The sequence below is a fragment of the Gopherus evgoodei genome, chromosome 1 (genome assembly GCF_007399415.2).
Source record: "Gopherus evgoodei ecotype Sinaloan lineage chromosome 1, rGopEvg1_v1.p, whole genome shotgun sequence".
NCBI classification, from domain to species: Eukaryota; Metazoa; Chordata; order Testudines; family Testudinidae; genus Gopherus; species Gopherus evgoodei.
In genome coordinates, this window is record NC_044322.1 from 137,449,927 (window position 1) to 137,474,148 (window position 24,222).

The 24,222-nt window shown below is 40.6% G+C and overlaps 1 protein-coding gene across 2 annotated transcripts in view; it reads right to left on the reverse strand.

The window, feature by feature from the left end:
- Positions 1-2,227: 2,227 nt before the first annotated feature.
- The window catches only part of ASB11 (ankyrin repeat and SOCS box containing 11), a 77,638-nt gene continuing 55,643 nt past the window's right edge, over positions 2,228-24,222 (reverse strand). The window contains exons 1-7 of one of the 2 annotated variants that reach the window (XM_030573350.1): positions 21,405-21,773; positions 14,089-14,168; positions 12,913-13,020; positions 10,121-10,271; positions 8,567-8,701; positions 7,541-7,732; positions 2,228-2,578 (exon numbers count right to left, since the gene is read on the reverse strand). In XM_030573350.1, the coding sequence (XP_030429210.1) occupies positions 2,454-2,578; positions 7,541-7,732; positions 8,567-8,701; positions 10,121-10,271; positions 12,913-13,020; positions 14,089-14,168; positions 21,405-21,498 (885 nt within the window). In that variant the 5' untranslated portion in view covers positions 21,499-21,773 and the 3' untranslated portion in view covers positions 2,228-2,453. Of the gene's footprint in view, positions 2,579-7,540; positions 7,733-8,566; positions 8,702-10,120; positions 10,272-12,912; positions 13,021-14,088; positions 14,169-21,404; positions 21,774-24,222 lie in introns of those variants that run through there. The other variant, XM_030573335.1, reaches the window with a different exon arrangement.

Sequence of the window (24,222 nt, forward strand, 5' to 3'; positions counted from 1 at the left end):
AACACACTGATTGAGGTCACAAAATCAGAAGCTTAAAAGTAAGTGGCAACACTGCTAAGAAAAAATTACTTACTGTTTCTGATCCTAAAATTTGGAGAGCTGAATTCTGATGTGGGTATTTAAAGCATGATCCAATGCTCATTAAAATCAATGGAAGTACTCTTGTTGACTTAAGGGCATGGGATCAAGCCTTTAAGCAGGGTATCTATAGTCCACATCTATATGTCAAGTAGAGATGTAAATACTTATTTTACATACCAAAGGACCAAATATGAGCATACAGTTGTGGAATTTGGCCATTCTATTAAAGTTCCCATGTTTGTCAACTATGTAAACCACACAGGTGTATTGGAAAAGTTTTAAACAAGATGCTGTATTTGTAAAGTTGTGTGTCCTTCTTTTACATGCTAAGGACTCTGTATTTCCTCCTGCAGAAGTTAATGATATCACCAGCACTGGATGCAAACCATTTTCCTGTACTTTGCATATTAGTAAGGCAGTCAGCTTCTGCTTGGGAAACACAGTCCTAGTGAGCTCTTGGCAACTGAAAAAGGAGAAAATTATTTTTAAAGTGTAATTTACTGAGTAGTAGCATTTGGATCTACACATGTATTCTTTTGAGAAAGACAGTATGGAGATATCCCAGAAGAATATGCACTTGGCATTTAATGCTTAAGTATTGTGTAAAAGCACCATGCTTCAGAATGAGAGATGGGACTGAACTAGAAAGTTTGTACTCAGATCCCAGTCCAGACTTTCCCAAATTCAGGGTGTGCAGTTCTGTGGTTTTGCTTCAAATCCATCTCTATTCAGATTCAAACATTCTTTGAACAGAGAGTCAATGTAGAGAATTATCTGCAGAGAGAGAGAATAGCTAAAATACACTAAAATCATTCTTTCTACCCCAAAAAGCATGAGTTCAAAGAACTTGTAGGATATTTATGAATAAATCTAAAATTGAGTATAGCTGACTGAAAGCTGGCTCCGCTAATGTCAATACGAGTTTTGCTATTGACTTCAGTGGAGTCAGAATTTAAACCCTTGTGTTTGGTTGACCAACATGCAAATTAAACTAGAAAAAAAAAAGGGAGGAACGCAGATTACCGTTGTCCTAATTTTATTTTAATTAGAGTTTTCAAAGTATTTATATGGGATGGACTTTTCTAAGTATTTATGTTTTCATTATTTACTATATTATTCTACATTAAAGATAATTGTTTTTATTCTCTCATGTGGGAAATGTAAAGGAAGAGGTAGAATGTTTTCCAAGAAAGATTTTTAGTTCACCCTTTGAATGAACTCTCTGGTACCTTTTTCTGGAGGAAAAAAAATGAAGCTGTCCTTTTTGATGACCTGCTCATAAATCCTTAGGAAATTTCACTTTTCAATCAAACCATAAAGCGGAAGAACATTTACTCCCTGCCAACATGTGGTAACCTGTGTCCTTGAAAAATTGATCCTTAAGGGAGAAGTTATACTGAGCTAGGAGGTCATTAAGTCTCAGAACACATCAGTGAATGAGTGTTTTTAATGGCTGATCAAAAATAATTTTCCTACTATTTCCCCACTGCAGGAAGCTACCCTCAACAATGATCTATATGCCGTAATGGCAATAATGTAAACCCCTAACAGTTTCAGATGCCCGTCTGAATAGATCATTGTTGGCTGGTGCTCATCTACATGCACTGTTGGGTGTTCTGAAAACACAGAATATTCTTTAAGAACTAGTTAATATTTTCAAGTTTAAAACATGAAGGGCAGAAATAACCTAATTCGATAAAATAATTGACATTCACTATCTTCCCTTTACTTTTCTTTGAATTCTAAGGAAGAAATTTTCAGCAAATTCATTGACCATCTTTAAAAGAGTGGAATTATCTATGCCAAATGATTAACCAGTTTTTCCATGTCAAATCAACCCACTTGCTTTGCAGGGTTGGAATTGGGTCTGTTTCCTTATACATAAAGGGCAGCAAGACTGTGGAACATCTTCTACAGTTGACATGGGCATCCTAGATGGTTGCTGTTTAAAGCAAGACTTCAGCCATCCTTCTTATTTAATAAATCTGAGATGTTGTTTGTACTGCACTAATACATGTACTTGGTGCAGTACGGCCAACCCCAAGCATTCAAAAATCAGGCCTCAAAGAATCATGAGATTAGCTTAAAAATCATTTTCTTAAAAAAAAATGATAAATTTGGTCCTCATGTTACTTGCTTTCTGGTTTCTGAGCTGGGTCACGTTATCAAGTTTTTCTCCACAGCCACAAGGGCTAGAAAATTACTTCCTTTTTAATGAAAATTGAGATTCTCATCTAAGCGCATGACTCCAGCAGCTGGAGCTTTCAGAGAAACATCACATACCACAAGATTCACGGTAAAATTGCAAGAGTTGGCAACACTATGACAAACCGCGCCTTATTTTTACTGGTATGGTTTTGAATACAAAATGTTTAAATATGGAGGAGAAAATGTTTCAGCTCATCCGGGAGCAGAAGTCCAGTTATTTTATGATGTTGTTTGTGTCCGAAGCACTTCCTAATGCACAGGCGGCACAACTGCATCAAGGACAGGGGCCCTGGAGAAAGATGCCACAAGACAAGTTATAATGTGATTTTATTGTCCCAAGATCAGGTGTCACAGAACTGAAGCTGCAGATATGTAACAAGGCCAACTTTTGTGTAGTACAGGGTAGACCAGCTTTGGAAGGGCAACATTCCCAAGCTCTCAGCTCCTGCAGGCTCCTAAAAGCTCAACATACAGGAAATTCTTTACCAAATCATTTGAGTCACGTGGTGTTTGGAGCAGGTCATTTAAGTTTAAGGGAAATCAGAGGTGGTGTTAGCCTACTGGGGGCCCTACGCTTGCATATTGTGGGATGGGGTGTCCCTCCACACACAACATATACTCAAAAAGCAAAGAGGGGCCCCTGTGAGCTGCTCAGGATCCCCAAATAATTGTTTAGTCTGCTTATGCCTAGCGCCGGCTCTGAGAAAGATTATCATTTATAAATAGATTTTGTAGCTGAATACTGAAAACAGCACACAGGGACCGATTCCCCATTGCTATGCTCCTGGTGCAGTCATTTATTCTAGTGCAAAAACGGGTGCTAAACACTATCAAATGAGGAATCGCCTCTCACTTACTCCAGTAGAAGCAATTTATCCCCATGTTACCCAGGTGTAAATGACCATACAAGAGGCAAAGCAGTAGTAAGTCGAGCCCACAACGTAAATATGTTGTCTTGGAACCAAACACAGTCATTCTTAATCCTTATACAGAAATGATCAGTAGCTATATTTTCCTACAAGCTATAAGACAAATGTTAAATACTTTATGTTGCTTGAAAATAAGAGATGATTAATGCTTCCTTCAAAATCCTTTCCCTTGAGTGAGATTCAAGTTTGCGGCCCACTGGTTTCTGCAGAAGTATTCACAACAGTGATAAACACAGAGCAAGAGACGCAATATATAATCCCTTATTTAAACCTTCAAGATTAAATAGTCCCATGCTGATAATGCAAGCCCTAGTAAAGAATCTATGTCTTTTATTTAAATGTAATAGCATAACATGCTTAATGGAGGGCTTATCCTTCTTGTTAAGAGGTAGTTACTATCATGTATTTAAATACAAAACAGTTGGATCATATAACATGTCATTCGTACGGCTATCTCATCATGCACAGCAGTTACAACAACAGAACAGTTACTGTCAGAGTAGATAAGAAGAGCAGACAAGCAGGACACACTAATGGGGGAAGGCAGGATTGGGTTGGGTTTAAGCAGTGTAAGAGGATATGAGCTTTATGAGGTATTTTAGAAAGCAAGAGGGAATCAGTGAAATGGGATCAGGGAGGCAGAGACAATGGTACTAGCTAAAAGTAAGTTCCAGTTAAGATTTTCTAAAAGAGGTTAGAAGATAAAGGCATTTGTGGTCACCAGATAAGCTGTGTTGGCAGTAGCTGTGAGTAAGGGAGTTGAAGGTACTGATGGAAGCCGCTGGTACTGCTTTTGAGTAACAGCTTTAAAAAGCAGCTGTTTTCAGTGTCCTTCTACACTCCAGCTACCACTTTTTCAGCAGCTTTTCACAGCTGGCTGGGTTCTCTTAAAGATGATTTTACTGATCAAATGGCTGTAGCAAGAGCACTGTCAACATGCAGTATTAATGAGACATGTATTAATGAACCTGGTAAATACAGAGGCTTGAGTCTCCTCCACTGCTTTGCATCTTATACTGCCATTTACCTCTGTGCACAGAGAATGCAAGACTGTTCCAGGTCAGAACAGCAGCATTTTATACCCACATTACACAAGTTTAAAAGACTGTGTATGGTACAAGGAAATGGCGAATCCAGACCAGAATCACTTCATGCTTCAGGGTCTGTTCCCGCTGAAACTGGCAGAACTGCAGTTAGACAGACAAGGTGGGTGAGGTGGTATCTTTTATTGGACCAACTTCTGTTAGTGACAGAAACAAGCATTTGAGCCACACAGAGCTCTTCTTAAGATCTGGGAAATGTACTCAAAGCATCACAGCTAAATGCAAGGTGAAACATAGGGTATGTCCAGACTACCCGCCATATCGGCAGGTAACGATTGATTTATCAGGGATCGATATATCACGTCTCATCTAGACGCGATATATCAATCCCCGAATGCACTCCCTATCAACTCCGGAACTCCACCAGAGCGAGCGGCCGTAGTGGAGTTGATGGGGGAGCCGTGGCCATTGATCCTGCGCTATGAGGATGGGAGTTAAGTTGGAATAAGATACGTCGACTTCAGCTACGGTATTCCTGTAGCTGAAGTTGCATATCTTACATCAACACCCCCCCACCCCCCAGTGTAGACCAGGCCATATAGCAGAACATAAGCAGTGAGCACATATTCTAAGGGACCATTCAAGATAGAGTGGCCCATTAACACCTCTTCAGTCATAGAACAAAAAGAGGTGGTTGGTGAGTTACAGATTGTTGTAATAAGCCATAAATTCAGTGTCTCTGTTCAGTCCATGATTTTTAGAGTTAGCAAAGTTGTGAATTTAAGCTCCCAGGCTCATCTTATGAAACTGCAGTTGATATCAATGGGATCAGGAGTGACTATTGCAATATTACATTGTGCATTTCATTTTGTCCATTTTATTTTGCTCTGCCATAAGTAAATGTCTCTTTGAGAACTTCTTAAACATTTAAAAACACTCCCATAAAAGCAGAAATGTTTCACTGAAAAAGAGAAAAGTTTAAACAAAATTTAAAAAATCAATTTCACACTCCTGAAAAATAACCAAAAAATGCAAGGCAATTCATGTATTCAAGGTAGTTCAGTGTAGTGCTGGTTTATTCATCTAGTTCTCCGGAACACATGCACAACTGTCTGTATCATTCACATAGAAAACATATGCAGTGAAACATTAGATTGAGGCAATAACATTCTGTAACTGTTCATATGGGTGACTGTGGGCTGGTACTTTGACCAATAGTCTACTGAAGCAAAAATCCCTATATGCTGCCATTTCCTGCATATTTGTAGGTAGAGCCTTCCAAGCATTTACCAGACAGAGGAAAAGAAAACAGAATGGAAACCAAGTCTGATTAGCAAGTGAGTCTACTGGAAAATGGAGGCTGCACAGGACTGCAGGAAATACTATAGCTCACCTGCCGCCTGTACCCGAGATCACCATATTCATAGAATGACTCTGAATAAAACCAAAAGGAAGTAACACTACAAGAAGGGAATCTGAAGGTTAAATAAAAGGCTGTATATTTTCACATCTGTTTTCAATTGCTTCAGAGCAGACAATTTAGAAACCAGCTGCTAGCAAACCTGGAACTTACTCAGAAAAAGGAATTTTGAAGAACATTTGGGAAACACTACTCAGTAGCAAAACGGTCTCCAGAATTTTATAAGTACAGGCTTCAATGACTGTAAAAGCAGAAATTCCCTTAGAACCATTAATTATTGTCCAGCCCTCTCAACATTCCCTTCCAATGTTACATATGGTTCTGTGGCTGCTCCCTGGGCATGCATGACATATTCTTTTACCTCAGATAAATACATGTGATGTGAGTCAGAGGTCTAACAGAAAGAGGATTTGAGTTCTGTAACATACAGCTGTGTGTTGGCAGAATGTGTTGAAAGACCAAATATCTGTGCCATGCAGCACCATGTGGTTGTTTTCATAATATTATTGACTACACATACAGGGCCTGAATTCGCACTGTATTATTCCAGTTTTACACTGGGGGAACTCCACTGATCTCGGTAGAGTCACATTGGCATAAACTGGAGTAATATAGTGGCGGATCATACCAGCAGTATCTTGTTTAACATAATGATACTAACTGCTGTTTACTGCCTCCATAGGAAGTTCTAAATGAATACATTATAGGAATGTAACTCTGTTGACCAGAGGCATTGTTCAGATTTACCTGGCAAACACACAGGATTTCCCCCCAGAATTCATGAATATAATATACTCAATAAAACAAAATGGATTTGAAGCTATTTTGATTTATAGGTAAATAACAGCTGCTTTTTAAAAAGTTTAAATAAGAATCAAACCTAAAGATTGGAAGAAAGGCTGGATTCTGCAGGACATAATATAGGACCTTAATAAACACAGACATATATACTTATTGTACCACCTCTTGAGATGTATTTTACAACTTTTGCAAAAAAGCAACACAAGAGAAATTAATTTTCAGACACATTTTGCTACTTCTTAAGATTTTGGCCCAAAAATATAAAGCAAAAGGCAAGGAATTAGATCATAGTTACTGTCCATTTACTGTTTTTATACTGCATGAATTTAAGGCTTCCCAGCTGTACTTTAACACAGATTTTTCCTGGCATTTGCTGGACTTGTACCACAAAAATTACATTATTTAAACTCAGTGGGTACATTTCTGCTCTCTGGTAATCGGGTTCAACTCTCACTGGGTGATTTGAGGTTACTTTCTATCTTTTTCAAATTTGTTAACACGCTCCAAGGAGAATCACTAGCTTAACACAACCCAGGAATGATCCAGAACCCACTAAAGTCAATGGAAAGTTTCCAGTTGACTTCAGTGGATTTAGGGCCAGTCCCAAGAAGAACATTGATAGTCAGAAAGAGGAAAGTTCCCAGCTGATTTGTAAGTGTTCTTCTGCTTAATACATCTCCTAAGCTCATTTCTGTGACCCATTACAAGCTTCAAGTCTGTTCACTGATGCTCTGGACTCTCACTGAAAACTCTGGGGGGCCACGGGTGCATGGGATACAAATAATACTCTATCGCATTTGTAGTGACTGGAAATTCCTTTTTGCTGAGACTGGAACCTCCATAAAGTCTTTTAATAAAATAATAATAATAATATTTCATAAATTAATACTCTGATGCTAACGGACACTGTGTCCAAATATCTGAGGATAGAACTGAGCCCAGTTATTTTCAGTTTTGCTCCATGATACAGAACATGAAGTGCAGCACAGTAAATAACATGCCCTTTTTTCAGCCACCTACTGGTTATGATTTTGAATAAAACAAATATTAAAGGACACCTTCTTTCTGCACAAATATTTGTGTTAAAGTGCTGCTTGGTGGAACCAGCTCCACTGGCCTTTTGCCTTCTGCATTCTTAGCTCTCACGTCTGCTCCAAAGTCAATCAGCAAGTGCACCAGGTCAGCACTGGAATTCCTGGCAGCCACATGGAGAGGAGAGTCCAGATCTTTGCCACCATTTGCACTTGCTCCTGAAAATAAGGTAGGACCAAGAACATGATCACATTAGTAAAAAAAAGTCATAGCTGGACCATCTCATTTCCTTTGCTATTTCCTAGGTCTCTGACCAACCTGCATCAATAGTTAGGGGCTAGATTATGGCTTTAAATAACTTCCTGTGTTGGCATAGGATGAGGGGCGTGGTCTGTGAATCAATGAAAGCTCCTTGAGACACTCTGCCTATGGTTGTGCCTCTGTTCTGGGGGATCACACACAGCAGTGGTACCTGCTGTACCCTCTTGCAGGCCACAGACCAGTCTGCTGGATGCTGTGGAGTAGGGAAAGGACATAGTTCCACTCTCAAACCCCACATTCCCTTTCCCACCACCTATGGAGTTGCTAGCACTGCGGGAGGTGCTTCAATCTTCCAGTGTTCACATGATGTGATTGCACACTCCCAGGCCCCAGTTCAGTAGGGTACTTAGGCACATGTCTGAGTTTACACATATGGAAGCCCCATTGACCTGAGTGGGACCCCTTGTGCTACAAGTGAGGCACATACTTAAGCATCTGCTGAATGGAGGACCATGTCTGTGTCTGGCCCTTGCACTGGTGTACAAAAGATCCAAGAATGCAGGGCTTGGTGCAGTCCGGCTCCCTGCTCAAGGCACATGTAGTTTCAATGGGAGTTGTGTGGCTATATCCCTTCTAGTCAACTTAAAATTTCACTACAATACCCAGAGCTACCTACACGATTCAAATGTTTCAGAATTCCAGCGTGTGAGCCCCCCTGAGCCTGGGATGAGGACAGAGTATAAAGAGATGTTACAGAAAATAAAAGAACATCATTTTACTTTTTTTTTTACCTGATTCAAGTAACCTCTTGGCACAGGCTACCTGCTCATTCTCACAAGCCACATAAAGCGGAGTACCCAGATGTTTGATGTTGAGGTCTATATTTACTCCATTGGATGTGAGGGATTCGACACATTCAATATGTCCTTTGAAAGGATAAAGGAAGGTCAAATAACAAAAATAAGGGGTTTCTGAAGGCGCCTCATTTTGTGGTCCAGATAACTCTCCCCTTGTCCCCTTCCCAGTGTAAATCAGTAAAGCTCTATTGATTTGGCAAGAGATTTCAGATTTCCATTTTTTCCTCTCCCCAGTATTTTGATACATTCAAGATGTCTTTGTCTATCCATCCCATAATGAATCATTTTGATGGGATGGAGGAGAAAAGCAGCAGGTGGCGCAGCTCACAGACAACAATAGTCTCAAAGGTGCTCATCCAGTCACCTCTGCCATTTTTTATTTCCTGTCTATAATGGCCCCTTCTCCCCTAGTCTCTTTTCAAGAGATTGGAATCCTCATTTTCTCTTTCTCTCTTTAGTCTGGTCAAGGGAACAGTAGCCATAAGGAATATTACCATGTAAGGGGGGAGAGTTTACATTACACTTGACCAAATTATGCCATGACATCTTCAAAGGAATGCATTTTATTTGTTGGGCAAAGTCTGCTAAATCAGAGAAGGCCTTTGCAAGGCAGCCCAGTTACTTCCTAGGTTCTTGTATTTCATTTATTAGCTGAAATATTTTGCTCTTCCTGGGGTCTCATTTTAGTATGCCTATTGCTAGCTAATGTGAGATCATTATCCATTCTCAATACTTAATGGAAAGTAGTAAGTGGCATTTGTTCACCATCAAGGTGCTGAAGCAGTCTTCTTGTCCATAAGACTAGAACAGTAGTAGAGATGTGAATCCTTGCTTCATAAAGTGCTTACTAGGAAATTGAAGTGTCTCTGAAAATTTGTATTGATTTCCAGTGCTTTCAGTAATTCCTTCTTCACAGAATTCTCCTTATGGCGAACAAGTTTGTTAATTTAGGCAGTGAGAAGTTCAAGTTCAACCTGTTAAAACTGTTTTGTCAAGCTGTAGTAGATAGAGGCCACAGCAACACTGTTGGTGGGATACTTTCCCCTCCAATGAACAGCGCCATTTTGGGGGCCAAGGAGAGATAAGTACCAGATAAGGAAACACTTGCACCCTTTCCTTCACCCAAATGACAGCAGTTAAGTTGTGGGAGGCCCAAGGGCAACGTTCAAGTTAGAGGAACCCTCATAGCAGTGCAAGTTGGTGTGAGGGCTTGGGAGCCATTTTGTGTGGTAGAGGAAGTTAAGAGAGGTCACCTCACATACCCAGGACCTCAGGAGCTGATTAGACACTACAGAAGCAGGTGTCATGGATGAAGACAGGATGGTAGAAACTGTGATACCAGCACTGAGAACAAGTATCATGGTTCTATCGATGATATATTTGTATTTTACATTAATTCAATATATCGACTGATCTTTCCTTTTTCTCACCAGCTGTGAGGTGTTGGTAAAAGGAAAAGTAATTCTGACTCTTGATTGAGTAACCTACCTCTCTTAGCAGCTTCATGGATAGGGGAAGCCAGATCACATGGTGCATGCGGGCTGGCTCCATGCTGTAATAATAGATTCAAACAGGCCACGTTGCCACTGACACAGGCATTGAACAAAGGAGTATGCCAATCAATAGTAACTCCATTCACCTGAAGGAAAAACAACAGACAAGTAGTTTCTTTAGAAACAGTAATGATCTGGGAATATTTTAACTAGGGCTGGGTGAATATTTTCATTAAAAATGTTGTTTTCTATGAAAAATTGAGAGTATTCAAAATTATTTTTTTTTCAAAAAGTGTCTACTTTCTGTTAAAAATATCAACTTTTCATTGGAAAAACACATATTTTTTTTCCAAACCCGAAAACTATTTGAGTCAGAAATACCACCATAGTGCTCACGGGAGTTGTCTGGGATCATCATGCCCTCATTGTCCTGTATGGTCCAGATTATCTAGAGGGACAACATCTCCCATGATGCACCATGGCTAGGGGCTTCCATGATGTACCATGGTGGCTTAGCAAGAGGGAAGACCATGGTGCATCATGGAAGATATAGTCCAATCAGGGAGCCCATCCCATCGAGGAGAACGTTGGCATGAGGCACCTGACCCAGAACTCCCAGGAGATAGATATGATGGTGACGTTTGTGAACTAACATTTTAGGTTTTCCAACAAAAATATTCAGTTTTCAATTTTTCATTGAAAAATCAATACTTTCTGTTGGGAAAATAAAAAAAAACAAAAAACCCCCAGAAATGTCATGTTGCTTGTACTCATCACCACTTTGGGCACTTTGCTTGTCCATTCTCTCCATTTCTCTCTATTTTTTATGTGCTTGCTGCTTTTTTTAGGCACTGATCCTGCATATTTACACCTGTACTGAATTTATGCATGTGATTTGTTCCGCTAATGTCAGTGGGACTAATCACGTGTATAAAGTTAAGCATGCACATACTTTTTTGCAGGATTATAAACTCTTTGGAATAGAGACTGTCTCTTCCAATATGTTTGATAAGTGCCTAGAACATTCTGAGTGCTACAGCCAAGACTAAACTCAAGGAGCTCAATTTATTTAACTTAATTAAGAGAAGGCTAAGAGGTAACTTGATTACCATCTGTAAGTACCTACATGAGGAACAAATATTTGATAATGGGTTCATCAGCCTGCTAGAGAAAGGTATAACACCATCCAATGGCTGGAAGTTGAAGCTAGACAAATTCAGACTGGAAATAAAATGTACATTTTTAACTGTGAGGGAATTAACAGGGCCCTACCAAATTCACAGGCCTTTTGGTCAATTTCACGGTCATGGGATTTTAAAAATTGTAAATTTCATTATTTCAGTGATTTAAATCTGAAATTTCACAATGTTATAATTGTAGGGGTCCTGACCCAAAAAGGAGGTGTGCGGGGTGGGGGAGAGTCACAAGGTTATTGTGGGGATGGGGGGTTGCAGTACTGATACTCTTACTTCTATGCTCTGGCTGGTGGCAGCGCTGTCTTCAAAGCTGCGTAGTTAGAGAACAGCGGCTGCTGGCTGGGAGCCCAGCCCTAAAGTCAGAACTCCACCAGCAGCAGGGCAGAAGTAAGGATGGTATGGTATGGTATTGCCACCCTTACTTCTGTGCTGCTGCCTTCAGAGCTGGGCCCTCAGTCAGCAGCCGTCACTCTCCAGCCACTCAGCTCTGAAGACAGCAGCACAGAGGCAAGGGTGGCAATACCACAGCCCACCTAAAATAACCTTGAGACCTCCGCTGCAACTCTCTTTGGGTCAGAACCCCGAATTTGAGAAACGTTGGTCTCCCTCATGAAAGCTGTATTGTACAGGGCAAAAGCACACAAAACACCAGATTTCACAGTGGAAGACCAGATTTCATGGTCCGTAATGTGTTTTTCATGACTTTGAATTTGGTAGGGCCCTAGTAATTGACCATTGGGACAATTTATCCAGGGCTATGGTGGATTCTCCATCACTTGCAATTTTTAAATCAATAGTGGATGTTTTTTCTAAAAGATCTGCTCTAGGAATTTGTTCAGAAAAGTTCTGTGGCCTGTATTACACAGACCAGATGATCACAATGGTCCCTTCTGGCCTGAGAATCTATGAACATATGAAACCAAAATATTAATAATAATAATGGCTGGGCTGCTCATATCTGCACTTTTTTGTTGCTTTATTAAAAAGTCTCTTTTATGTAAAGAGTGGCGATATGCTTAGAGTTAAGCTAGGCACAGTGTACATATAAAGTATAAACTTTTATATTTAATATTTTATCATAGCATATTATATTATAAATTAAGTCTCACTGTGCTTTTTGGAATGGCTGTTCAATATATTTTGATCCAATCAAAATAATTAAATAAAAAAAATCTACAAGACCCAGCATCTTAGTTATACTTACACTCCTCCAAAAATGTAAGGGGGCCTTAATATGTAAATGGTACTTACACCCACGTTACACTGCTTTACACTACCAAAGTAGTGTAAATGGGCTTTAGTTTACATTAGAATTTGGTTCAGAAAACTCTAGCAGGGTTCATTCTTTTCATACAGCTTACAATATCAGGATCTTGAAATAGACTTTTTTAAAAATACAACTGGTCTTTTTATTGTTTAACTCATTGTGGTACATTCCTTCACATCACACAATTCCTCCTACATAACACACCATAGACATCTCAACATGCAATCCTATGGTTCTCTTCTCATCATTCAGTAAACCAATTACTATCCGGCAGCGGAAACTGAGTTTCATAGATCTGCTTCTAAACATCTTTGTTATACTTACCTGAGCCCCATGTTTTAATAGGACACTAGCACAAGCAGGATGGCCCCCTAAGCAGGCTTCATGGAGAGGAGACACATGATCAGCTGTAATGAGGTTAACACTGCTCCCCTTGTAAAATAACAGAAAATATTATTGGAGGCAATAACAGTAATGCTGACCACGTATATAGTGCTTTACATATTTTAAATGTCTTTGAATGATCTTGGCTCCCAGCCGTTTATGTCACCCACTGTGCCATGTGACCTTTTCCTCAAGATTTAGAATTGTGACTTCTCAAATAAAAGTGACCTTTTGATTTTTGCGAATATCTTATTTCCAATTTTGTCAAGAAATTCTGGAATTTTATCAAGTTGTTTTCCAGAAACCTCTGTGATTTTAGGAGCAAGTTTTGATGGAAAAGCAAACCTTGCATTACAAATATTTTATTTAGCTCTACCACAAACCCTTCAACTATGACAGAGTCTCATGCGATCTGCAAGATCAAACACAGGACATTTCCCCAATAACTGCTCTCCTCCAACTGACGTCTCAACAAGTGAGAAGGATATAACTCAGTTAGGCCCTAATCCTGCAAACACTAACACAGGGGTGGGCAACCTTTCATAAGTAGTGTGCCGAGTCTTCATTTATTTACTCTGATTTAAGGTTTCGCATGCTGGTAATACATTTTAACATTTTTGGAAGGTCTCTTTCTAGAAGTCTATAATATATAATTAAACTATTGTTGTATGTAAAGCAAATAAGGTTTATAAAATGTTTAAGAAGCTTCATTTAAAATTAAATTAAAATGCAGAGCCCCCTGGACTGGTGGCCAGGACCCGAGCAGTGTGAGTGCCACTGAAAATCAGCTTGTGTGCCACCTTCGGCATCTGTTCCATAGATTGCCTACTCCTGCACTAACACGCGTGCTTAACTTGAAGTATACGAGTAGTCCCATGGACTTGCATGGGACTTCTTGTGCAAAAGTTAAGCACATGCATAACTGCTTGCAGAATCCAGGCTTTCATTTATATGGCTTTGCATAGATAATAATTTGGTTAAAAAAAAAACATCCATCACAAGTGGAATTCACTGTACTAATCTCAGATATCTTACAATATAAAATACAGCCTTCATTCAACAACTGGATCAATGAGCAAAGCAAGCAGAATGTTCATCTCCCCAATAAAATGATACCTGATTGATGAGTTTCTTCAGAGCAAGCAAACGCCCATGGATAGAGGCATCATGTAAGGGAGACCAGTCTGAAACGAAATCTGCAGAAAGAGAAAAGAATGGTCAAGAATTTCATGGACTATTTCATTGCCTGACTTTATCTAAATGGGTGACATCCGTGAATTTAATAAATCTGCTTCTTTCTAATGCGATTCTTAAGTATGATCTGATTTCCACTTGTTTAATACATTGTTTGCGTTGCTGTTGCATTCATTCAACAATAGTAATGGTTCTGGTCAAGGTGTTTCATTACCTGAACTGCCACCCTTAACTCATTTGGAGGGAGTAAGAAACAAGATACATATTATGAAAATGCAAATTGTCTTCTAAACAAGCACTAAGCAACCCATTGGAGGATAAAAGAGTAATTAATCAGCACAGCCTGTCACTAGCTCAGAATTGTTTATAATACCTTTGGGGTTTTTTCAAGCTCAGCATACTTTACCAATTTTAAAAGGAAGGTATTCTGCTGGTGGCATCTGACTCAGATGATGAAAATGAACATGCGTCAGTCCACACTGCTTTGGATTGTTATTGAGCAGAACACATCATCAGCATGGACACATGTCCCCTGGAATGGTGGTTGAAGCATGAAGGGGCATATGAATCTTTAGCGCATCTGGCACGTAAATATCTTGCGATGCCACCTACAACAGTGCCATGAAAATGCTTGTTCTCACTTTCAGGTGACATTGTAAACAAGATGTGGGCAGCATTATCTCCTGCAAACTGTAACCAAACTTGTTTGTCTGAGCAATTGGCTGAACAAGAAGTAGGACTGAGTGGTTTTGAAGGTTCTAAAGTTTTATATTGTTTTATTTTTGAATGCAGTTATTTGTTTATACATCATTCTACATTTGTAAGTTCAACTTTCATGATAAAGAGATTGGGCTACGGTACTTGTATTAGGTGAATTGAAATATACTATTTCTTTTGTTTTTTATAATGCAAATATTTGTAATAAAAATAAATATAAAGTGAGCACAGCACACTCCGTTTTGTAATTAAAATCAATATATTTGAAAATGTGGAAAACATCCAAAAATATTTAAATAAATGCTAATCTATTATTGATTAACAGTACAATTAATCACGATTCATTTTTTTAATCGCTTGACAGCCCTAGTTATTACCTATCACCTTGTCCATGTTGGTTCAATCAAAACATCTCTATTACATACTGCCATCCTAACCTTATCTTTTAAAAGGAATCAGTGTATTCCTGTTATCCTTGGGAATTGTTTTTGTACTATCCTAATATTAGAATGTTTTGGTACCACTTAATGTCAAAAAGTGTTTGTGTAAGTACTCTGTGTTTAGTACTTCTTAGAAATGTATCAGAGGCGTAGCCGTGTTAGTCTGGATCTGTAAAAGCAGGAAAGAATCCTGTGGCACCTTATAGACTAACAGACGTTTTGGAGCATGAGCTTTCGTGGGTGAATACCCACTTCCTCAGATGCATGTAGTGGAAATTTCCAGGGGCAAGTATATATATGCAAGCAAGCTAGAGATAATGAGGTTAGTTCAATCAGGGAGGATGAGGCCCTGTTCTGGCAGTTGAGGTGTGAAAACCAAGGGAGGAGAAACTGGTTCTGTAGTTGGCAAGCCATTCACAGTCTTTGTTTAATCCTGAGCTGATGGTGTCAAATTTGCAGACGAACTGAAGCTTAGCAGTTTCTCTTTGAAGTCTGGTCCTGAAGTTTTTTTGCTGCAGGATGGGCACCTTAAGGTCTGCTATAGTGTGGCCAGGGAGGTTGAAGTGTTCTCCTACAGGTTTTTGTATATTGCCATTCCTGATGTCTGATTTGTGTCCATATATCCTTTTCCGTAGAGACTGTCCGGTTTGGCCGATGTACATAGCAGAGGGGCATTGCTGGCATATGGTGGCGTATATTACATTGGTGGACGTGCAGGTGAATGAACTGGTGACGGTGTGGCTGATCTGGTTAGGTCCTGTGATGGTGTCACTGGTGTAGATATGTGGGCAGAGTTGGCATCGAGGTTTGTTGCATGGATTGGTTCCTGAGCTAGAGTTACTATGGTGCAGTGTGCAGTTACTGGTGAGAATATGTTTCAGGTTGGCAGGTTGTCTGTGGGCGAGGACTGGCCTGCCACCCAAGGCCTGTGAAAGTGTGGGGTCATTGTCCAGGATGGGTTGCAGATCCTGGACAACCTGCCAGGATCTGCAACCTACAGAACCAGTTTCTCCTCCCTTGGTTTTCACACCTTATCTGCCAGAACAGGGCCTCATCCTCCCTGATTGAACTAACCTCATTATCTCTAGCTTGCTTGCATATATATACCTGCCCCTGGAAATTTCCACTACATGCATCTGAGGAAGTGGGTATTCACCCACGAAAGCTCATGCTCCAAAACGTCTGTTAGTCTATAAGGTGCCACAGGATTCTTTGTTGCTCTTAGAAATGTGTATTTCTGCAATATCAGCCTGGTTCTTGCCAAATTCTGAAAGCAGGTCCTGCCTCATACCAGGCCTCTAATACAAGGGCTTATGTCTCAAGCTGTCTTCCTTCTACATTCTGTACCATTAAAGCCACAAAATTAGATACAAAATGTTCAAGGAAAACCCAGAGGAAGGATCTGTCTTAGCATGTTGTTTGCTTATTTTTAGTGGGAAGGTCAAAGTGCTTTAGATTAGCATTGATGGGTTTCCTGGGGAAAGTGAGTTTTAAGGAGGGATTTGAAGAGAGTGAGCTCTCCCAAAAGGCAAGAACCACCCAATTTCTTACTGATTTGCTCCCCTGGAGTAACACTAAAACACCATAATGTCGGCTCACTAAATTCAATCCTGTCTCAGACACTTTAAAAACAAACAAAAACATAAGCCCTGACTTTCAAAGGGCTCTTTGAATTATAACTAAAGCAAACAGATCCGAAGCAGGTGCAAATGTTGACCACTCCCCCAGATTCCCTTGCATGATTTCAGGCCTACAGCAAAACACTGAAATGAGAACAACCTATAGCAACAGTCCAGGGAACCAGCACACTGCACAGCAGTAGTGGGGGTGAGGAGTGAAATTTCATCCAAGGGCATGAGGAGATATCCCTACCACTGTGAGAACTGTTCTGAGATCATTTACATCCACATAAGCAAACACATCGTTGGGTTTTAAGGTCCTGTCTGACAGGCCTAAATACAGTAAAATAGATGGAAGTCAGTTTATCTACCTTTAAAAGATGAAGTCCTAAGTCAAGCTAGGATTCGAGCTACTGATTCCAGGGAACCCAGGTATTTAAAAATTGATATTAGACATGTGACAGTCTGTACATGCTCTGACATTTGGAGGGTTTTGATGGAAAAATTTCCCCAGAAACTTGTCAGTACAGATGGCTGTGATAGGATCTGAAAGAGTCTTTTATAATGGGAAAATTGCTATGGTTACAATTCGATACAGGAATTGGAAAATTATTTTTTTTAAAGAGAGAGAAAGATTTATTTGGTATTTGTCAGGCGAAGGAGCAATTGGATATATATCATAAGACTTGCCAGCCATCCCTGGACTTGGTAGATCCACACAAATATGTGAATGAATACTCACATGTATGTCTATGGACAGTTATGTTTAATTTCCCCGGTTGCTGAATCTATTAATTAATTTATTTAAAATTACTTCTCTTAGTATTAGGCACCTGTACAAATACTGAAATAATAGCAAAAGGATCAATATCCTTAACACAAAAGGCTTTGTGGCATGAGCTATCTGACCGCACTATTCAATCAGTATCACATAAGTGAAATAGAATATTTAACCTTGAAGAGTCCCCCATAACTAATCAAATAAGCCACCAAAAATCCTTTACCCTTTCAAGAGAATAACAAAGATCTTCGGCAGGCACAAAAGGTCAACAAATCTTAGCTCTGATGGATCAAGAGAGGAAACAAATACGTTAGAGACTTATGGACCTGACACAGAAAATGCCTTGCTAGCAGCCACTACCTTTTAAGCTATGATCTGCTAGCCAGATACCTCAACTGACTTAGGCCACTGGATTACTCCTCTTTTATTTGTAATGACAACAACGGAAAGATATTACATCGACATAAGACATAGACAAGTGATGGCAATTTTGGACATAATGTCTGTAATTTATAAAGTTCTGTAGTAGGTAAATCATGAATGGTAATATTTTAGGGATGGTGGTATTGGGATATTTTAGGTGAATTTGGCTTTTGTTCTGTCTGAAACAATGTGTTATTAAAGGAACAAAAATGAGGCAAATTTTAAGGCATTTCACATTTTCCCAGACTTGAAGCCTCTGGGCAGTTTATCAAATGACAATTCAGAAAGGTAATAGCCGCACACATCTGATAACAATAGTCCAGTCTGTGAGGCTTATTATATTATTCAAATAAAGTAAATTGAAAGGAATTTGGAGTGCATAGTGAAGCCTCTGCAACGCTCTTGGGATAATAATTCAACAATACTTGTTCTAAAGGGGTTGTCATCCTGGGGCTAAGAGAAAGGATGGAGCAATTCCGATGGAACTCTGATTGTTATCCCAAAGTGAACAGCTCAAAGCAGGTTGAGGCCAGAGTGAAATATCTTCACTGGTATCTGGTACAGCATGTTGGCAGACAAGTCTGTACTAACTTCTGAAGATGGAATGAAGCCCTTACAATAGGGGTTCTTATCACAGACTGACAAACAGGTGGGCCAGTGTATTTTTTCCCAGAGGTGAACACTTCTTTATCTCCTGTGATGTCTCTGAAAAAGGCAGGCTGAAATCAGCTCAGTAGAGGAGAGAAAGACTGGAATGCAGACAAAGATCATGAATTCAAAGGGGCAGAAAGATTCACTCCTCTGTAAAAAACAGAATCTGTGGAATCTAGAGGAGTCAATGGGCCAAATGGGAGGAATGACATGCCCTTAATGCACCATTCCTGGTGGTAGTCAGTGCACGGCGTGCACACATTTGTGCAGTAAGTCTTTCTGAATAGCCCATTTTGTGGTACTTCTAGAGAAAATTATATTCTTTTTTTAATTTGGTCATTTGGTAGCATCTCACTGTTTTCACAAGCGAGTTGGCATTGACTTCACTGAAACTACAGTACTGTACACCAGCTAAAGATCTGTCCCCATATGGATAGTGCCACAGTGGGCCCAAGCCACACTATATTGATTGATGAAGGGTATTATGCTATGTATAATTATATGGATTTTGCTTTAAAAGCAATGTATGTAGAATATTGTTTATTAACTCACATTTATCCATGAACAATATATAGTGATTTTTCAGGCTGGAAAGTGAGATCATCTAAAGAATAAGAAATAGCCAAGTTGTTAGAGTAATGAAGATAGCTGTCTCTGCTCATTTGCAGTAGATGTCATGGAAATGGTTTTTATTTGTTGGGTGTATTGATAACCTAGTCCCGCATTTTTCCTACGTGGGGTCAATGATTGTCAGACATGTGGTTCTGAGCAACCACATGAGAAAACCTGAATCAGCAGGTAAGGAACAACCAAAAATTGTAGAGCAGAAATATTACTAGTATCAGCCCAAGTACTGGGGTTTTTCTAGTGAAACATTTTGGGATGAGGATATCACTAATCTAAGGACTTAAACCCCACACTTCTCCTACTCTTCTGGGTCAATCTTAACCCTACAGTATAGCCTCTTCAAGCTCTCTTGGCAACATCACATATTTATTCCTCACAGGGTTACCACTTGTATATTCAGTCTCTTCCAAAATCTTCAGACTTCCCCATTTTGAAACCAATGCCATCACAAAGTCTGCATGGGCTTCAGCAGCGATATGTTGACAGATCATTTCCAAATTTTGGACTGAGAAACAATTTTTCTGAGTTATACTCTGCTCTTTTATTGTTACCTACACCTTATGTCCCAAGCTTATCCGGACAGATGCAAATGCAGGTATTACACACAGATGTGTGAACTACATACCTATTGTATAAATTCACAAGGGATTCAGGTGACAACCTAGTAACTACAAGAGTGAAAGTGCACAGTTATGCCATCACAGTCTGGAGCTGTGTGCGTAGTTTAAGTGTTTGACGTTTCCCTCTGTTGCATACTAGTCCAGATTTAGGCTGGGGCAGTGGTGCCCAATGTGGGGCTCCCATGGGTTATGTGGGTATTCATTCCTTGAGCCTGGGCCACACTGACTTTCAGTGGGAGCTGGGTATCTCATTTCTTAGGCCTTATTGGAAGTTCCTGTCTAAATATTATTTTGAATCCTTAAATTAGTGCCACTACCTTTTGCTTCATCGTATGATTATTTATCATTTATATTACCAGGCTTCCATTGTGCTAGGCTCTGTACAAACAGACTTTCCTCCTTCATTCCAGATGCTGGAAACCTGCCATCCATTAAGGAAGAATTAATCTCAAACCCAGACTCATTTGGGATTTTATTGTTATCACTATTCCGCCATCCCCACAAAAATCAGAATCAACGTGACCTAGACCTTGGTCACTTCTGCGCTGCAGATGGCCTTGTAGTTCTCCTATTCTAACTGCATCATTCTTTTTTCGTTTAGTAACAAATGGAAGATTCCCAGAGCTCTCATGAAAGAAAGAGGAATACTGCAATGTTACTGCATGTTATCTTCATTTTTCCTCCCCCAGCATGCTAGCCATGAACTGAAAGCGAAGGAATACAACTAAGTGAAAAGCCACTAACTAAGCTGTATGTGAAAGAGATTTACGATGTCTTTTGACACTGTATCATTTTGTCAAAAGCTTTGGGCCAGACGGCAAGCCTCTTACTCAGCATGGTGAACAGAATGGGGCAACTTGTGTGAGTAACTACTCATCAGTGACAGAAAGGGGTTCACAACCTGGCCCTTTGAGAATAATCCACAAATATCTGTAATGCCACTAGCAAAAATTCCTTAGTCTATCTTTAAAAACAAAAGAGGAACTTTTTTTGCTGAGCTAACACTGAGCATTCAGCTGGCAATAATGCAAACCAAACATGCCCACGTTGCAACTTCTTTTTCAGTTATGTCCAACTCAGATTGTAATGCTTAGTTAACTTTACACAGATTCCTAATATTTGTGAAGTGCTAAAAATAAAGTTTGGTTTTTACTGTCGGAAAGCACTAAGAGTGCATAATAAATACTATTTAAAATGCAAGAACATGTACATGGATGTCTGCCTACAAACTGCATGTAAACAAGCTTTCAGGGAGAATACGCTTATGGAGCTATCTGCATATATACCATCCATGGCCCTTCCATCACCACTAGAAGACTACCTGGAAGATTGTTTGGATAGATACAGTTATATTACTTACCACTCATCAGTGGGTTTGATAGAGAAGTTGCATGTGACTGTCCTTCCACTCCCTGGTATTTACTGGCATTTCCCTTTGCTCCTGCACCATCCATTGCACGCTGAGCAGTCAAATTTCTGTTATTTCACTTCGCAGTTGGACTTGAGAGTTCAAATTCCATCCTCCCTGATGAAAATCCTAGTTATGCAAGTAATCTATTAAACAGACTCTGTGTGTGCAAGTCAAGCAGACTTCGCAGCAGACTGGAACTTGGTGCCGGCAGCAGTTTCCGAGTAACTCGAGTACCTGTGTGCAGATTTAATGAAACACCTCCTCATTCACTTGGTGTGCAGCCAGAGATCTGACAGACCACACCGTACAAAGCGAGGGATGTGGCTGATGTCATATCCTTTCAAAAGCCACACCCAATCAGCAAGGCAGCCTTCTGTTTTTATCAGGAAGGAACTTCTTAGTTTGACAAAAAAACAAGACAGAGCCAGCTCAGCTAGTTGAGCAAACTCTGCCTTTAGGGATCTGAAAAGGCAACTCAGAGAGATAACTGCGCTCAAAGCTTTGCATTCAAGAGAAGGATCGAATTAAGTTGTTTTGAGACAACACTCTTTTCCTATATCTACTGTGCCTCCGGTATTCAAAAACTGACATCTAAAAAGCTCATGACTGCATGCAAAAAATGGTGTACTGAATTCCTTTTACACAGCAGCAGTCACCACATACCAAAATAATATTGAAACCACATGTTCACAGAGCTGTGCTTTCCACTGGAAGTACTTTATTGTCTCCATGGCATGAAAAGCACAGCATTATGCAGGCTTATTTCCCTCCTTCCATTTCAATCAACTTCACTGAGTAGTCATAGTTGCACCAATACGATATATAAAATCTGCTTTTTCACCTGAAACAAAACTAATTAACTTACAGGCAAGTAAACAGGGTCAGATTTTCAAACAGGCTTCATCCTCCTCTCTATTGGTATGGGTGCAACTTTGCTACGTGCAGGTCATTTCAACATGCACATTTTTGTGCACATAAATTAAATAATTTACGAGTACAAAACCCATTTGCTCTCATCGCGTATGTATATTAGCACGGGTGCACAACTAAGGGTGCAAGAACTGCATTTGTAAGTGATTGCCTGTACAAAGTTGCATGCATGTACACAGAAGTTACATTCTTTAAATGTGGCCACAAATCTGCCCAACAACTGGGTAATTTGACTTCATTTTATTTCTATTTATAGTACATAAAAAGGCACCTGTGCTAGCTTCTAGGTACCTTTGACTGCAAATACATTCATATTAAGCATATAACTGCACAGTTAATCTAGGGGCTGACCTGGGTTTTACCTCAAGACACCCTACCTCTGACCTGGGTTTGGAGGTGTTTTAAGTCAGGGGTAGCTAACACGGCTCAGGGATGGGTTAGAACCCAAGCTCCTCTTTCATTCAGCCTGGAACCTGACCACTTTGCAGTGAGAATGGAGGCAAAAATCATTCCAGTGCTCATAGTCCTCCAATTCTATCCCACAATTCCCCCCCAGAGGACAGACAAGTTCTCCTGCAATTGACACAATTGACTAGGAAGGAATCCTATAGTATCTCACCACAAAGAACCATAGAATATGCCTCCAGATACTCATGGGTGACTGCAGAAACAGTGAGAATGCAGTAACACAGGAGGGATTTGCTGCAGGGCCTATCACACGGGGGCCAGGTTAACCCAGGTGCAGATTTCTCAGGATGACTGTGCAGTGCAGACATAGCCTAAGGGCTTGTCTACACTACTGCTTAAGTCGATGCAATTTACATTGCTCCGGGGTGTGGAAAAACCACCACCCCTGAGTGACGTAAGTTATATCAACTTAAAAGCGCTGTCTACACCGCGCTATGTTGAGGGGAGACACTCTACCACCGACATAGCTTCTGCCTCTCGTTGAGGTGGAGTAATTACGGCGATGGGAGAGCACTCTCCCTTCGACATAGCATGTCTCCATCGGATGTGCTACAGTTGCGTCGATGTTAGGGCTGGCTCCAGGCACCAGCTGAGCAAGCTCATGCTTGGGGCGGCAGATTCCAAGGGGCAGCATTCTCTCCGATACTTTTTTTTTTTTGCTTTGCCACTTCAGCTGCCCCCGCAGCTTTTTTTCTTTTTGGTTTGCTGCTCTGGCCGCCTGTAGGGGGCAGCAGCTCAGAGGAGGGGAGCGCCCTGCTGGGAGTGGTGACAGGTCTGTAGCAAGCCCGGCAGGGCAGTCTGCATCTTTCCCTGCCCGCCGACTGGAGCGGCATGGAGCCCTCCTGGCAGGAGGCATGGCGAGCGCCCTGCTGAAGGAAGCCCTGGCCGCCCCCCTTCTGTCTTCTCCCCCCCCCCCCGCCAGCCAGGGCACGCACTCCACTGCCCAGGGCACATCTGCAGGGCTGAGAGTCCCTCTGCACCCGTGCTCCGTCCACCCTGCAGGTTTTGTTTTTGTTTTTTTTCTCCTTCACTGCTCCAGCCTCCCCACAGGTTTTGTTTTTTTCCTTCGCCCCTCCGGCTGCCCCACAGGCTTGTTTGGTTTTTTGGTTTTTTTCCCTTTCACTGCTCCAGCCACCCCGCAGTTTTGTTGTTGTTGTTGTTTATTGTTTCCCCTTTGCCGCTCTGGCAGGCCTGCAGGTTTGTTTTGGGTTTTTTTCCCCATTCACTGCTCCGGCCAGCCTGCAGGGTTTTGTTTGTTTGTTTTTTGCTTGGGGCAGCAAAAAAGCCAGAGCTGGCCCTGGTCAATGTAGCATGATAGTGAAGGCAAGCCCTAAAAGATCCACCTGGCAGCTGCTCCTCACCACCCAAC